This window comes from Benincasa hispida, chromosome 11 (genome assembly GCF_009727055.1).
Source record: "Benincasa hispida cultivar B227 chromosome 11, ASM972705v1, whole genome shotgun sequence".
NCBI lineage: Eukaryota > Viridiplantae > Streptophyta > Magnoliopsida > Cucurbitales > Cucurbitaceae > Benincasa > Benincasa hispida.
Genome location: NC_052359.1, coordinates 40,925,856 through 40,939,991, shown reverse-complemented (window position 1 = coordinate 40,939,991; position 14,136 = coordinate 40,925,856). Strand labels below are relative to the sequence as shown.

Sequence of the window (14,136 nt, the reverse complement as noted above, 5' to 3'; positions counted from 1 at the left end):
GAAGGCAAGGTCAGGGTTCAAAGTTCACGAAGGTTGAAGGTTCAAAATTCGACCTATCTAGGTCGAATTTCAACCCTCGACTTATTAAAAAAAAAAAAAAACAATAATATTCTTACAAATAGTTTGAAAACAACAATATTTTTCTAAATAGTTTTTAAAAGGACAATATCCTTTTAATTTTCCCCTTCAACCTATCTAAGGTGGGCTTACCATGCAACCCTTCAGTAAGATAGTCATATTAATACACTAAGCCTAAAAACAACATTGGCATATGGCTTGTTTCAAGAAAAACAGTAGAAAAAATAAAAAAAATAAATAAAAGAAAGCTGAATATGTCCCTGTAGAGGCAATGATATTCTTTTGTGCCTCTTCACTTTTCACTACAAAAAGCTAATCAAGCCAATCTCTTTACAAAATCTAACTTGAAGGATTTGAAGATCCCCACACAAAGCAATTTAAGGGAAATGCACCAAATTTTGTGTTTTTAAAAGGGTCCCATATGTATAAATTGCTAGATATTTTTTTTTCATAAAAAATTAACTATAAAATGATTGTTGATAAGGTTTAACATTAAATCAATCATGGTTATTCCTTGAAAGTAGATTATAAAATTCACTTTACAAAGTTTGAATTTTATTCTTTTTTGTAATATTCATAATTAAAGGAGTGTAATATTTCTCATCCAATAATTAAATTCATGAGTTTTAATTGGTAATAATTTAGTCTCTATATTTTTAAATTTATAACAATTTAATCTCTAAACTTTAATAAGTAATAATTTAATCCTTGCATTTTATAATTTGTAGCAATTTAGCTTAATTGTAAAAATTTTCGTCAAAATTAAATGATAATTTTTATTACATAAGGACTCCACTTTATAACTTATAAATAAATTTAATTTTCGATGAATTTATTAAATCATATTAGTATTTTTTTTTCAACCAAGTGGGAGTGGGGGATTGGTTGACTTGTCAAAGTTTGCTGTTGTGTTCAATAACAGCAAATCGTTGAGTCGGTATGATATCACATAAACTTTTGGGTAAAATAAATGCAAGAGGGAAATTTAATAGTAAATTCTCAATATATCAATCATCCCCCAATATATAATATAAATGTATTGGCTCCTAAAACTTTTTATAAATTGATAGTCATTTTGGTGCATGTCATTTTTTTTCCATCAATTCTCCTACTCACGCAAATAATTATTTTTTAAAAATTCTTTTCAAAATTCATTAACCATAATAAAAAAACGTTAAAAAAAATTTTTGATTTTGAATTTTAATTTTTGAAAATTAAGTGTATAAGATACAAGTTCCACCTCTAACTTTCATACTTTGTAATCTATTTTTAACCTATGTTTTCAAAACTTGAGTCAAATTTTGAAAATTTAAAAATATAGGTCTCGTTTGATAATTATTTGTTCTTTTTTTTGTTTTTGACAATTAAATCTATAGACAATACTTCTACCTTCAAATTTCTTTCGTAGTTAGTTACTACCAAGCCAAATTTTAAAAACTAGAAAAATAACTTTTAAAAATTTGTTTTTGTTTTTTAAATTTAACTAATAACTTAATCATTGTACTTTAGAAAGATACAAATCATTGCAAGAAATGAAAATGAAATTGGCTTAATTTTCAAAAACCAAAAGCAAAAAAATGAAATAGTTACCAAATCTTTAGTTTTAAAAATTTTATTTTTGTTTTTAAAAGTCGGCTAATATTTTAACTTTTGTACTTAAAATATGCATGCCATCCTAAGAATTGGAGAGAAAATAAGTTTAATTTTTGGAAAAAGTTAATAAATAATAAGATTGATAGTTGAGAGATTACAATTATTTATTAAAAAAACCCCGAGAAAATCTATTATTATTTATAGTAAATAAGAAAATAAAGATATCCATGTTGTAACTACAAGAATGGACCAACAAAACCATGAGACGATAAAGAAAATATTAAATAAAATATAAATTAATTAACAAAAAAAATAGAATCAGCTTTCTTCCAACTCTTGTTTTAAGACTCCACCTTCCTAAAAAATTTCCTTATCCTCAAAAAGGTCATCAAGGTTTGTGCATGTGCCACAGTCACAAACCTGCAAGATTGTAATTATCATCTTCACCAGGGCTATTTTGGTAATCTACCCACCTGCATTGAAACCAAATTGCCACTGTCCCACTTTCCCCTCCTTCCCTCCTTCTCCTACATAACAATGGCTGCCATGGCAGATCTTACTCACTCATCACAACCACTTCTCTCTCATTCATTCACAACAAAAAACCCTCAGCATTATGACAATGTTATTGTTGAGAATCTTACTTGTTGTCTTCTTCCTCTTCGCTGCTGTCGACGCTTGCTCGCCGTCGGACAGAGCGGCGCTTCTTTCATTCAAGGCGGCGTTGAAGGAGCCGTACTTAGGAATCTTCAATTCATGGACTGGAGATTCCTGTTGCGGCGGCTGGTACGGCGTTAGCTGTGATCCTGAAACTCTTAAGGTCACTGACATTAGCCTCCGCGGCGAGTCTGAGGATCCGATCTTCGAGAAGGCAGGAAGAACTGGGTACATGACCGGCTCGATTTCTCCCGACATTTGTAAGCTCGATAGGCTTACGATCCTTGTCATTGCTGATTGGAAAGGAATCTCCGGCGAGATTCCGAAATGCTTAACCAAACTCAGCCATCTCCGAGTTCTCGACCTGGTTGGAAACAAAATCAGCGGCGAAATTCCTTCGGATATCGGAAACCTAAACCGCCTCACCGTGCTTAACCTCGCGGAAAATGCGATTTCCGGTACTATACCAGCATCGATCGTCAATATCGGCGGTCTAAAGCATCTGGATCTCAGGAACAATCAAATCTCCGGTGAAATTCCATCCGATTTCGGGAAATTAGAGATGCTAAGTCGAGCGCTCCTTAGCCGGAACCAACTCAGCGGATCGATTCCGGCTTCGGTTACGAGAATGGCCCGGCTGGCGGATTTGGATTTGTCGATGAACGGCATCTCCGGGTTCATTCCGGTGAATATCGGGAACATGCCGGTTCTATCTACTTTAAACCTGGATAGTAACAGAATCTCAGGACAAATACCTCCAACTCTGATCAGCAATGGTGGATTAGGGATTCTGAATTTGAGCCGAAACGGTCTGGAAGGGCAGATTCCGGACGTTTTCTGCCCGGATTCATACTTCATGGCGCTCGACTTGTCGTTCAATGCTTTGAAAGGTCCGATACCAAACTCATTGTCGTCAGCCAAATACGTTGGGCATTTGGATCTAAGCCATAACCATCTTTGCGGGTCAATACCCATCGGGTCGCCGTTTGATCACCTTGAAGCGTCGTCGTTTACCAATAATGACTGTCTCTGTGGGAACCCGTTAAGGACCTGTTGAGAAAACCGGTCGCGTTAGCCGGAATGGATGGGTCCGGTCCGAGGCGTTGGGGTTGTTTATATTTTAAAAAAAAAAAAAAAAAAAAACTGTGATAATAAAATACTTTTGTGTGGATTTTTAGTGAATAGGGGTGTTTTACTATTTTAAATTGTTATTATTATTTTTTTTCTTTTTTTCTTTTCTTTTTTTTATCAAATGCAATCTGAATCTTAGAAATAATTAAATTTAGTGCTTTTTTTTTTCTTTTTTTTCTGTTAAGGATTGAGAATGTTACTTTTTCATATAAAATTGGAGGAGGCCGCATTGCACGTGAAAAGGTGAAAGGTCACGTGTTTTATCTCTTTTCTTTTTTTCAAGGAAAAAAATATTCTCCCTCAGGAAGAGCTTTTCTCCTCTGTTGTCCAACATTAAAAAATAAAGGAAAATATAAAATTTGGACCTTACTTATATAAGTATTTCAATTTTAACTATCGATTTAGATCAGCTAATTCACATATTCATTTTTTAAAAAAATGTAAAATTTTTCATAAACCCATTAATTTAAATAGAATAAAATTTTACACAAAATAAATTGGACCAATAACATTCCCAAAATTGATCAGTTTCAAAAAAGAAAATAGTTTAATTTTCAAAAAAGAAAATAGTTTAATGACTTTTTCTCTAAAAAAAAGCTAATTAATTAAAAAAATATGAAAAGAAAAAAAATAAGATTCCAAATGTAATCTAATCCAAGTTTAGAGAGAAAAAAAAAACTGTTGTGAAATGTACAACTTCAATGCATTGCAATAATTCTTCATTTGCGAATTAAGACTCAGAGTGACAGAGAAAGGAATATTCGTTCATTAAGTAGAGAGAGAAAGAGAGTATTAGCATTAATTAGCTTTCTATGGGCGTATGAGAGACATTACTCACATAATATAATAAATGATGTAATTTATCACTAATTAAGTGAACATGATTGTTGTTATTATTATTTTTGGAACAAAATGAACATTATTTGTTATGGATATTTAATGATTATTTAATATAATTTTATAAAATATTAATTGACAACAAATAACAATATGCTAAATGCTAATTTATTGTTTAGCCCATTTTTAGTTTAACAGAACTATTAAAAAAAGTTTCCTCATCAAATTTGTACATTATTTTTTTTTTTAGATATATTGAACCTTCAATCTCTAAAAAAAATGCCATGTTAATTATCGTTGAGTTAAACTCATTTTGAAAAATTTGTGCATTATTTATCTATTGTTTCATGTTTCTGCAGCACATCAATTTCCATAAATAATAAAAGTATAATGTAAACTTTTAGTTTTGTAATTCATAATTTAAAGTTTAGAAAAGTTGTGTCAAAGTGAATATAATTTAACAATAATTGACATTCCTTATTTTAAGGTCAAATGATGTATTCCTATTTGTATTTGAAAAAAAAAATTAACTACCAACTACTTGAGGTTATATCCAAATTAGTCGCTTAACTTTATAATTTAAATATTACAATTGGGGAAACTTTTTAGTGCTGTCCCGGTACGTCATATCAATATATTTTTAAAAATGGAATGTGCTCTATTTATCTTAATACAAAGTTTATCAATATTTATGAAAATAAATTTGTAATATAAATAAAGGAGTATAATACTCTTCTGATACAATAAATTTTTCTGGAATTGTGGAGATGGGAAGGTTTCTAGCATATTGAATTGTTAAAAAATAGATAGCACTTTAATGGGTTGAAATAAATTAAAGTGCATAAGTTGGAACTTGGAATGGAGGCAGCTGTCAGTGTCCTACAACATTAATGGACATTGATGGGTTTTGTGTTAAAATAAAAACAAATAAAAATGAATAAATTATAGGTTTAAATATAATTTTAATCTCTTATTTTAAAGCATTATATTTTGATTTTTATATTTTCAATTGTCAAAATTTCTTCTTGTACCGTCATACCTTTAATTAACCATAAATTTAGTCATTTGACAAATAGTAATAATATTAATAATAATAATTTTCATGAAAGAAAAAAAAAAAACAGAAATATAATTTTCAGATTTTATTTAGGAAATGTCAATGCATACTATTTTTAGTTTTTTATTATTATTATTATTTATAGATTCAATAGATTAACCACAATAACTAAATGTAAAATCTAGTTAAAGCACATAAAATTAATTTAGATAATTAAAAGTACAAAAATTAAACTAAAATAAAATCTAAAATACAGGACCAAAGTTATATTATAGTAATGTGAAAAAATTGTTAGAGATTGTTTGAAGCATTGAATTGAGATAGGATGTTTAGAGTTCATATTATATATTTGTGTTTGGGATGATTATTTGGTTCGAGTTTATATATTTGTGTTTGAGGTGCATAGTTGAGTTCATATGTCTGGTGTATCTAGTTCAACTTTTTGAACCCAAAATAATCGACTTTTATGATTACTATTTTTATTTTGAAAATTTTTTATTCAATAATTCTACTTATTTTTGTTTGAATAAAATATAGATTGCAACTTTTTTTGTTTTAATTTTTAAAGTTTTTCTTTCTTTCTTTTTTGGGTAATGAACGAAAATTAACTAATTACATTTCTTGTAGAAATATGGTTAAATAAAATGAGAAACCAAAGAGAAATCAAAACTTTTGATTTCTAATTTTTCTTCATGAATTTCATTATTATCTTCTTTTTCTTCTTCTTCGGGTTGTTTACTCTATCATGAATTTTCAAAATTGAATCTCCCTCATCATCTTAGTAGCCAATGTTATGTCACCACATTTACTCAGACAATTTTGCTTTCAATTTCTCCAAATTTGGATGATTATTGGAGAATAAATCTTTATTTTCACTAATTATTGCTAGAAAATGTTGCAAAAAAAAAAAAAAAAAAATCATTCTATGAATTTTTTTTTGTTATATGTTACATATTTTTCAACTACATTTTAAATTTTTTTAACACTCACTTGATATGTGAATTCAATTAAATAAAAATATAGTTTACAATTTTTTACATATAAATATTACACTTAATGTAGAAAAAAAATACTATTATTTATATAATCAACAACTCTATAATATACTTTAATAGTCATTTATAATAGTTGAAAGTGGTTGTCGAAGTTGATTATCGAAGATGATTTTCGATGGAGTTTGTAGGTGGAGGTGGTTGTCGGAGCTTGAAGTTAGTCGCATGAAGGTGGTATTGGAGTTGGTTGTCGGAGGTAGTTTTTCGAGTTTGGAGCTGGTCGCATGAAGGTGGTCGTCGAAGATGATTTTCATCAGAGTTTGTAGTCAGAGGCGGTTGTTGGATCCCGAAGTTGGTCATATGAAGGTGGTATTAGAGTTGGTTTTCAGAATTTGTCGTCGGAGGTGGTTGTCAAAACCCTGAATTGTCTCAGAGTTGCTCGCTTGAAAGTGGTCATCGAAGGTGATTTTCATCGAAATTTGTAGTTGGAGTGTACGAAGGGGATTGTCAGAGTTGGTCATCATAGTTTGTTGTCAAAAGTGGTTGTCGGAGCCTAAAACTAGTTGTCGAAATTGGTCGCGCAAAAGTAATTGTCGGAGTTGGTCGCACGAAGGTAGTCGTCGAAGTTGGGTCACCAAAGTTGTCGAAGTCTAGAGTTAGTTGTCAAAATTGTCATTGAACGTGATTGTTGGAACTCGGAGTTAGTTATCAGGGTTATCATCAGAGGTGGTGGTTGAAGCTCGAAATTGTCATCGGAGGTAGTTATCGGAGCCTGAAGTTAGTCACAAAGTTGTCATTGATAGTCACCGATAGTAAACAATGGGTGGAGCCATTAAAAATATTGGAAGAATGGAGAGTTGGGTGAGTTCATAAAATATACCAACTCAACTCAACTCATGTTGATGAGCCAAACACCCCTTAATAACAAATAAGGCCCTCAAACTAAAATCGTCAGCCAATATTAATCGTTGAAAAAAGAAAAAAAAAAGTTACATTTTTAGTCCCTTAAATTTGGTTTAGATTTTTTAGTCCCTTAGATTTGGTTTAGATTGAATTTGGTAGCATCTCAAAATCAATTTTTTCGTCAATCACTCACAGAAAACTACGAAGGAACGCCTATAATTTTGATTGTAATTTCATAATTATTAAACTAAAGATTTTTTTTTTTTTTTTTTTTTTAATTTCCCTCTTCTCTTACTTTTTCTTCCATCTTCCTTTTTCCATTCAAACCAGTCGTCGAAAAAAATAAAATGAAACAAACTCCCTCCTCCCCATTCTGGAACAAGAGAAAAACCTCCTTTGTTCTGGCAAGTGAGCTCCTGGAATGAGCAACGAGCCGAAAAGGGAGAAGGGAATAAGGGAAAATGGAGAAAAATTTTGTGGTCGATGACGACGACTGGCGATGTCTAGTCTTAATGGAAGGAAGAATATGGAAGTAGAAAGGAGAAAGAAGATGGAAATCGCTAGATCTAAGTTTAATAATTAGAAATTTTATTTAAATTTCAAGGGTAAAGTTGTTCAGTTTGAAAACTCATTGACTAGATACAAACTAAACCAAACTTCAAGAACTGGCAGGATAATTCATCATCAGTGATCATTTTTCTACATCAGAATGGTGGTCTGTCAGAATCAACAACAACATCATGAAACATGAATCATTGACAGAATAAATCACACGAGAATTAATACAAAACTCATTAATTGTGGAAACAAACAATTTTTCTCTTACGTTGCAAAGAAGACAAAACCTCAAGTCAAAACTGGATCAGTGAGCTAAAAACATACAAAAATTTGGGCTGGTTTTGGCAAAGCTAATCTAGTCCTCTTCGTCAATGACCTTGGTACCCAAGCCCTTCAATCCCTCTGCAGGTACCTCTGCCACAGTTATCAAGGAATAGAACTCCTCCTTGGCATCTTCCTCGTCATTTCGCTTTCGTGCGATACGGACACGAACCCTCCGAGGCACACTCCTAATTCCACGACTCCATATATTCTTGTTAAGTTTCACGTCCACTCTAACATCAGTGGTACCCATAGCCTTCTGAGCAAACTTTCTGAGCTCTTTGATGGCCTTCGGTGCTTTCTTCTTGAATGTGCTGCATAAGAGTATCGAGAATAAAGAGTCACTAAAAGCATCCAAGAAACAGAAGGTATCTAACAAGATGGGAAATAAAGGAAATTGGAATCGAAAACTAATTCCAAGGCAATAAAGTTCCAAAAATCAAAAGAGATTGAAGCTGAGCATGTTATACTCGTAAATGGCAATACCATCATCGGGAACAAGATATCTTTCTAGAACTTACACTTCTTTCCCAGTAAACAAGAACAATATTGAAAGGATGAAGTTCAGTCACAAATTCTAAGCCATTAATGATGTCACTCAAACTAGAGACTGGTTAAATTGGACAATCAGATTATGATTAATAACAACATATTAATCCCTTCAGCGACATCTGATAAAATAGGAACGATTAATGACAACATAATGTGAGACTAAAGTTGGATGCCATGAGAAACAAACCAAGGAAAGGAATACAGGGACGGAAGCTGGCACCAAATCGGAAACATATCTATTGAATGAACCAGAGAGAAACACAAAGTGAAATAAGCATGCTGATAAAGTAATGTAACTAATCGATTTACCAGTGATATGTTGAGGATCAACATCCACAGGTTAAGAAACAACAGCACAAAAGTGCTAACTAAAAAGCACGGACATGGATGCGATGACATGATCAATTTCTAAAGTAGGACGTTGAAACATTGGGAGACACTTTTTTTAAAAAAATAAAATGAGTATATATTGATATATAAATGTTTTTCTATAGAAAAAAACATGTAAATTTAATATAAAACAAAGTATACTTCATTAAAAACATACAAAGTTACATCAATTCACGATATTTGAAAGCTTAAAAGGTTTAGTTGGTTACGACTGGAGGAAAAGATGTTATCTTAAAATTTTAGGCTTGACTAATATACAAGGATTCAGTCTATTTGAAAATCTCTGTTTTCCCCATAATTTTTAGGTTAAATATTTTTAAGAGTTGTGTTTGAGCCATGTCCACACATGTCTACAATTAGAAAAGGGAAAATATTAATAATTCAGACACATTTTTTTAGCGATGTCAGGTACCAAACATGTTCGGACATATCCATGTTCAACAAGTGTCCGTGTTTCCTAGAGTTCCAGATATCTCTCTCTTTTTCTTTATTGATATTTGTGAGTGTCCATGCTAGCTTGTGTGTACCTTAACTATTCTCAAAAGATGAGTGCATAAACCCTCCTACATTTGGTTCCCAAACGAAACTATAGAATATTCAATCCTAGAAAGACGGCTACCATGGCTTAAATCCATTACCTCTTTATTATTCTCAAGGAGCTTATTGACCACTAAGTCAAATCCATGGTGGTTAAGTATATTCCAACAATGACAGAGTTACTCATACGGATACTTTTCTAGGACCATAAAATTGAAGATATAGGCCTTAATGAAAGATGAGAACCATGCGTAGGCCAGACGCCCTGGGAGAAGGAATAATAACATATTAACATGTAATCACATCAATTGTTCGCTAGGAACCAATACTCTATCATGGAAAGAAAATAACAGTTCCAATGACACCAAACTCTTCTAGCTGAACTCATATATAACTTCCTAACTTGCAAGCAATCTAAACAATTTGTCACTTAAACAACACAACCCATCAACAGAAGATTCAATTCAAAGATAATCAAATTAGATAATTGTACGTTATTTCAAAACATCATTTTTATATATGACGGCATGAGACCCTAACAATGGGCTCCTTCGAGTTAAACTTTGAAATTAAACTAAATCACAGAAGGAACAAACTCAGGCCGATGAAACAAGCTACAACTAAATCCACTACTAAGAACATGACGAGCCAAATAAAGGAGCCCGAAAAGTGAACTTGAATTGAAACATCTTCATGTGTACTTTTCACCAGATCTAAACCAGCAAATCTAAGAGAAAGAGTAAGAGTTACCATCCGTGCAGGCGCTTGTGGAGATTGACGGTGTACTCCCTCGTGACGACCTCACTTTTTCTTGCCTTAGCCGACTTATCCGCCATTTTTGCTCCCGGCCCTGCAAACCTCTCTGCCGCTGAAGATGAAACCCTAGCAAACACAACGACGACGACCGTGACTGACTTATATAAATTAAGGACTTTTAACAAAAATTACTAAAATATATATATATATTTTTTCCTATGTTCTATAATCTTAAGAGTGTTTGGATTCGGCCAAAAATAACATACCTTAATTAGAAATGTTATTTTGTAGTAGTATCCATTCATCTATTGAACTGAACTTTCAATTTTCAATTTTATTAAACTTAGATAGTACTAGGGCACAACATGTTGTAAAGATTCTCGAAGATAAAGATGTATGTTGTTTTTTTACTATGGTTAAGGATGAATTTTGAAATATCCTTTAGTTGCTCATGCTATGAATATGCTTTTAGAGGTTTCAGTAGCTACTACTTCTTCTAACATTGAGGCTGATTTTGAAGGTGAATTAGAAGTTTTTAGACATTAATAATATATCTTCTGCATTGTCTTTAAAGAAGGACTTATTTGTTAGTGAAGAAATTTTGTTGAAGTCGTTTCAGCTCATATCTAAAGAATAATTTTGAGTTTAGAATTTTGAGGTCAAATTCAAAATATGTTGAGTTGGAATGTATTCAAGATGATTGCCAATAGTTTGCTAGAGCATCACACTATAAAAGTAGTGAATTGAGGATGATTAGGAAGTATATTGGTGAACATAATTGCTCTTTAATGGTTCGTTCTTCTCACAGGCAAGCATCTTCACAGTTTTATTAGTCATTGTATGGTTGAAAATTTTGGATATACTTATGATCATTTAATACCAAAATATTTTATACATCATATGCGAATGAAGTATGAGGTGGTTGTTAGTTATTATAAAGCTTGGAGGGCAAAATAATCCATTATGAAGATGTTGAAAGGAGATGCCGATGATTCTTATGCCTTGATTCCCAAGTTCTTTTTGAAGTTAAAAGAAATGAATCTATGTTTGTTTTTTTCATTTACTTTTCTATGTCATCGATCAATTTTATAGTAATCAATTAGTAATCACTTGACTGATATACCTATTAATTAGTATATCAGTAAACAGCTTGTACCCATATTAAGTGCTTTATTTTTCTCATTTTTTTAGGTTCATTTACGGAATATGAATTAGATTTAAATGGTCATTTTAAATATTGCTTCATGGCTATAGGGTCACCAAATGAAGGTTGGACGTACTGTAGACCAAATATCTATGTTAATGGGACATTTTTAAAGTGTAAGTTTGCTGGAACGTTATTGACTGCCTCAACGTTGGATAGTAATAATAATATTTTTCCTCTTGCTTTCAGTATAGTAGATTCATAAAATAATGCCTCTTGGAAGTGGTTTTTTGAAAAGTTAAAAGTTTGTTTCAGAGACCATGAGGGATTAGTTATTGTATCTAATAGACATATAATAATTTCAAAATATGTTTTAAAGGTGTTTCTATTGGCTCAATATTGTGATTGTATGAAACATCTCTTGAACAATTTGAGACATTCATTCAAAGATTCTACAATATAAAAAAAATTTCGTCAGTGTGCAAAATCGTATACAATAGATGATTTTGAGTTGCATATGAGATGGATGGAGTCAATATACTCATCTATTAGAGAATATCTTAGGAATGTTGGGTTTGAGAGATGGACCCGTGTCTACTCTAAGTAAAGAATATATCAAATGATGACAACTAATAGTTCCGAAAGTTTGAATTTAGAGTTGAAAAATGTTAGAAATTTACTCGTTTCTTCATTGCTTGATGCAATCCGAGAGTTACTTCAACAATGGTTTTATGATAGAAGTAAATCAACATCCACTTTGAAGAGTATTTTGACTAGTTGGGCTAAAGAAGTGATAAGAAATTTAGCTGATGAATTACGGAGTTTCATAGTAAATAATTACTATTTGATTTCTGTTTGATTATTGCATCGTTATCTTATAGTGATTATTGTCAGGTTGATATTGGATTTCCATATTATATTGACTGTATTGAACTTTATTAATCAGTTATGAGTTATTTTCTTTTATTTGCATGCTTATATTACTTATTTTGATTTTATAATTTTTAAAGATTAATCCTATTGAAGATTTTGAATATCAAGTACTTGATGGAGATAAAATCTTTTTGGTAAAATTAGATTGTAATAGTTGCACTTGTCATGTTTGGGGTTTGGAAAAAGTACCATGCAGTCATGCTCTTGTTGTTATTCGTACCCTTGATTTAAATCCTTATTCTCTTGTCTCAAAGTATTATTTTGCTAGCACATTGGCATCAATTTATAATAGTATTGTTCACTCTATTGGTAACTATAATGAATGTAGTATTGTAGCGGTGAATGACACTATATTGCCTCCAATTGTTAAACATCCAGCAAGAAGACCTCAAAAGCAAAGGATCCCTTCAATTGATAAATTGGGAAAGCGCAAGAAGCGTAGCCGTTGTAAGCGTAGTGGTTATAATAAAAAAAAATGTAAAAATAAACCTATTTGAATGATCATATGGTAGACATCAAAGATAGCTTTATATATGTTTTCATTTGAGTATATTTTTTCTTATTTGAGTAAGAACGGTGTGTTGTTTTGATAGGTTCAGTACAACGGTGTACAACAATATATTAGTGGATTGATTTTGCATCTTTGGTTAGTATATGAAATATTAATGATATTGCTATTATCCTTTGAGTGAAACTCAAATTCTTGTACAATATTAAAGTTATATATATGCAAATCATGCACTCTTAAATACATTCACATTAAAAGATAATTAGATGATAATATTACAAAGATTAAAAGGTAATCATATGGCAATCAGAACAAAATTAGATAACCGTCAGAAACTATTAACTAATTGATAAAAATATAAGACAGGGTGTAAAAATCCACCTATTTGAATGATCATATTGTGGGCATCAAATAAACTACTAACCAAACGACAAAAATACAAGACAACATGTAAAAATTCACCTATTTGAATGGTCATATTATGGGCATCAAAGATAACTTTAATATTTGTTTTCATTTAAGAACAATATATTAGTCAATTGATTTTGCACCTCTTTTAGTATATGAATGATGTTGTTAAAATCAAATTCTCTACACCATATTAAAGTTATATATATGCAAGTTAGGTACTCTTGAATACATTCATATTAAAAGTTAATCAGATGGTAATCAGAACGAAATCAAATAATTATCAAATTCTATTAACTAATTGATAAAACTACAAGACAATCATATGGTAACATGTTGCTGAACATTGCTAATAAGTGGAAAAATTAAAGTAAAAGACTAACATCAAAGTCTAATATCAAATTGGATAGATTTTTTTATTTTCGGTAAAACCTATTATTTCCTGAAGGCTTTACAATTCATGTCACTATCAATCAAAACATATGTTCTAACATCAAAGATTAACATATCAAATTTTAACATTAGATGACAACGTTGTTCAACTCAAACCTAACATCAACTAGTTATCAACAAAAGACATAACATGTTTTCAACAAAAGACAAATTGTAACATCGAAATCTACAAAGTTCTCAAAAAAAAAAAAAGTCTCATTAATAATTGTGTATGTGTTTTGTTTCTTTCTTGGAGATTTATGTTTCTTTGGTATTTCCAAATCAACAACCTTGAGAGTTGATTTCACTTTTCTTTTTGGTCGTTCATTCTCCACTTTAGGGTTATCTT

The 14,136-nt window shown here is 31.2% G+C and overlaps 2 protein-coding genes across 2 annotated transcripts; one reads left to right on the top strand and one right to left on the bottom strand.

Annotated features, from left to right (window-relative positions):
- The first annotated feature begins 2,211 nt into the window (after window positions 1-2,211).
- Window positions 2,212-3,558, top strand: LOC120092184 (DNA damage-repair/toleration protein DRT100-like). The gene has a single exon (XM_039050417.1). The coding sequence runs from the start codon at window positions 2,288-2,290 to the stop codon at window positions 3,383-3,385; it is 1,098 nt and encodes a 365-aa protein (XP_038906345.1). The 5' UTR covers window positions 2,212-2,287; the 3' UTR covers window positions 3,386-3,558.
- A 4,337-nt stretch (window positions 3,559-7,895) lies between these two features.
- Window positions 7,896-10,535, bottom strand: LOC120090018 (60S ribosomal protein L31). Its single transcript, XM_039047497.1, has 2 exons — window positions 10,357-10,535; window positions 7,896-8,441 (listed from the first exon to the last, which is right to left on the bottom strand). The coding sequence occupies exons 1-2, from the start codon at window positions 10,440-10,442 to the stop codon at window positions 8,162-8,164; spliced, it is 366 nt and encodes a 121-aa protein (XP_038903425.1). The 5' UTR covers window positions 10,443-10,535; the 3' UTR covers window positions 7,896-8,161.
- Window positions 10,536-14,136: the final 3,601 nt, after the last annotated feature.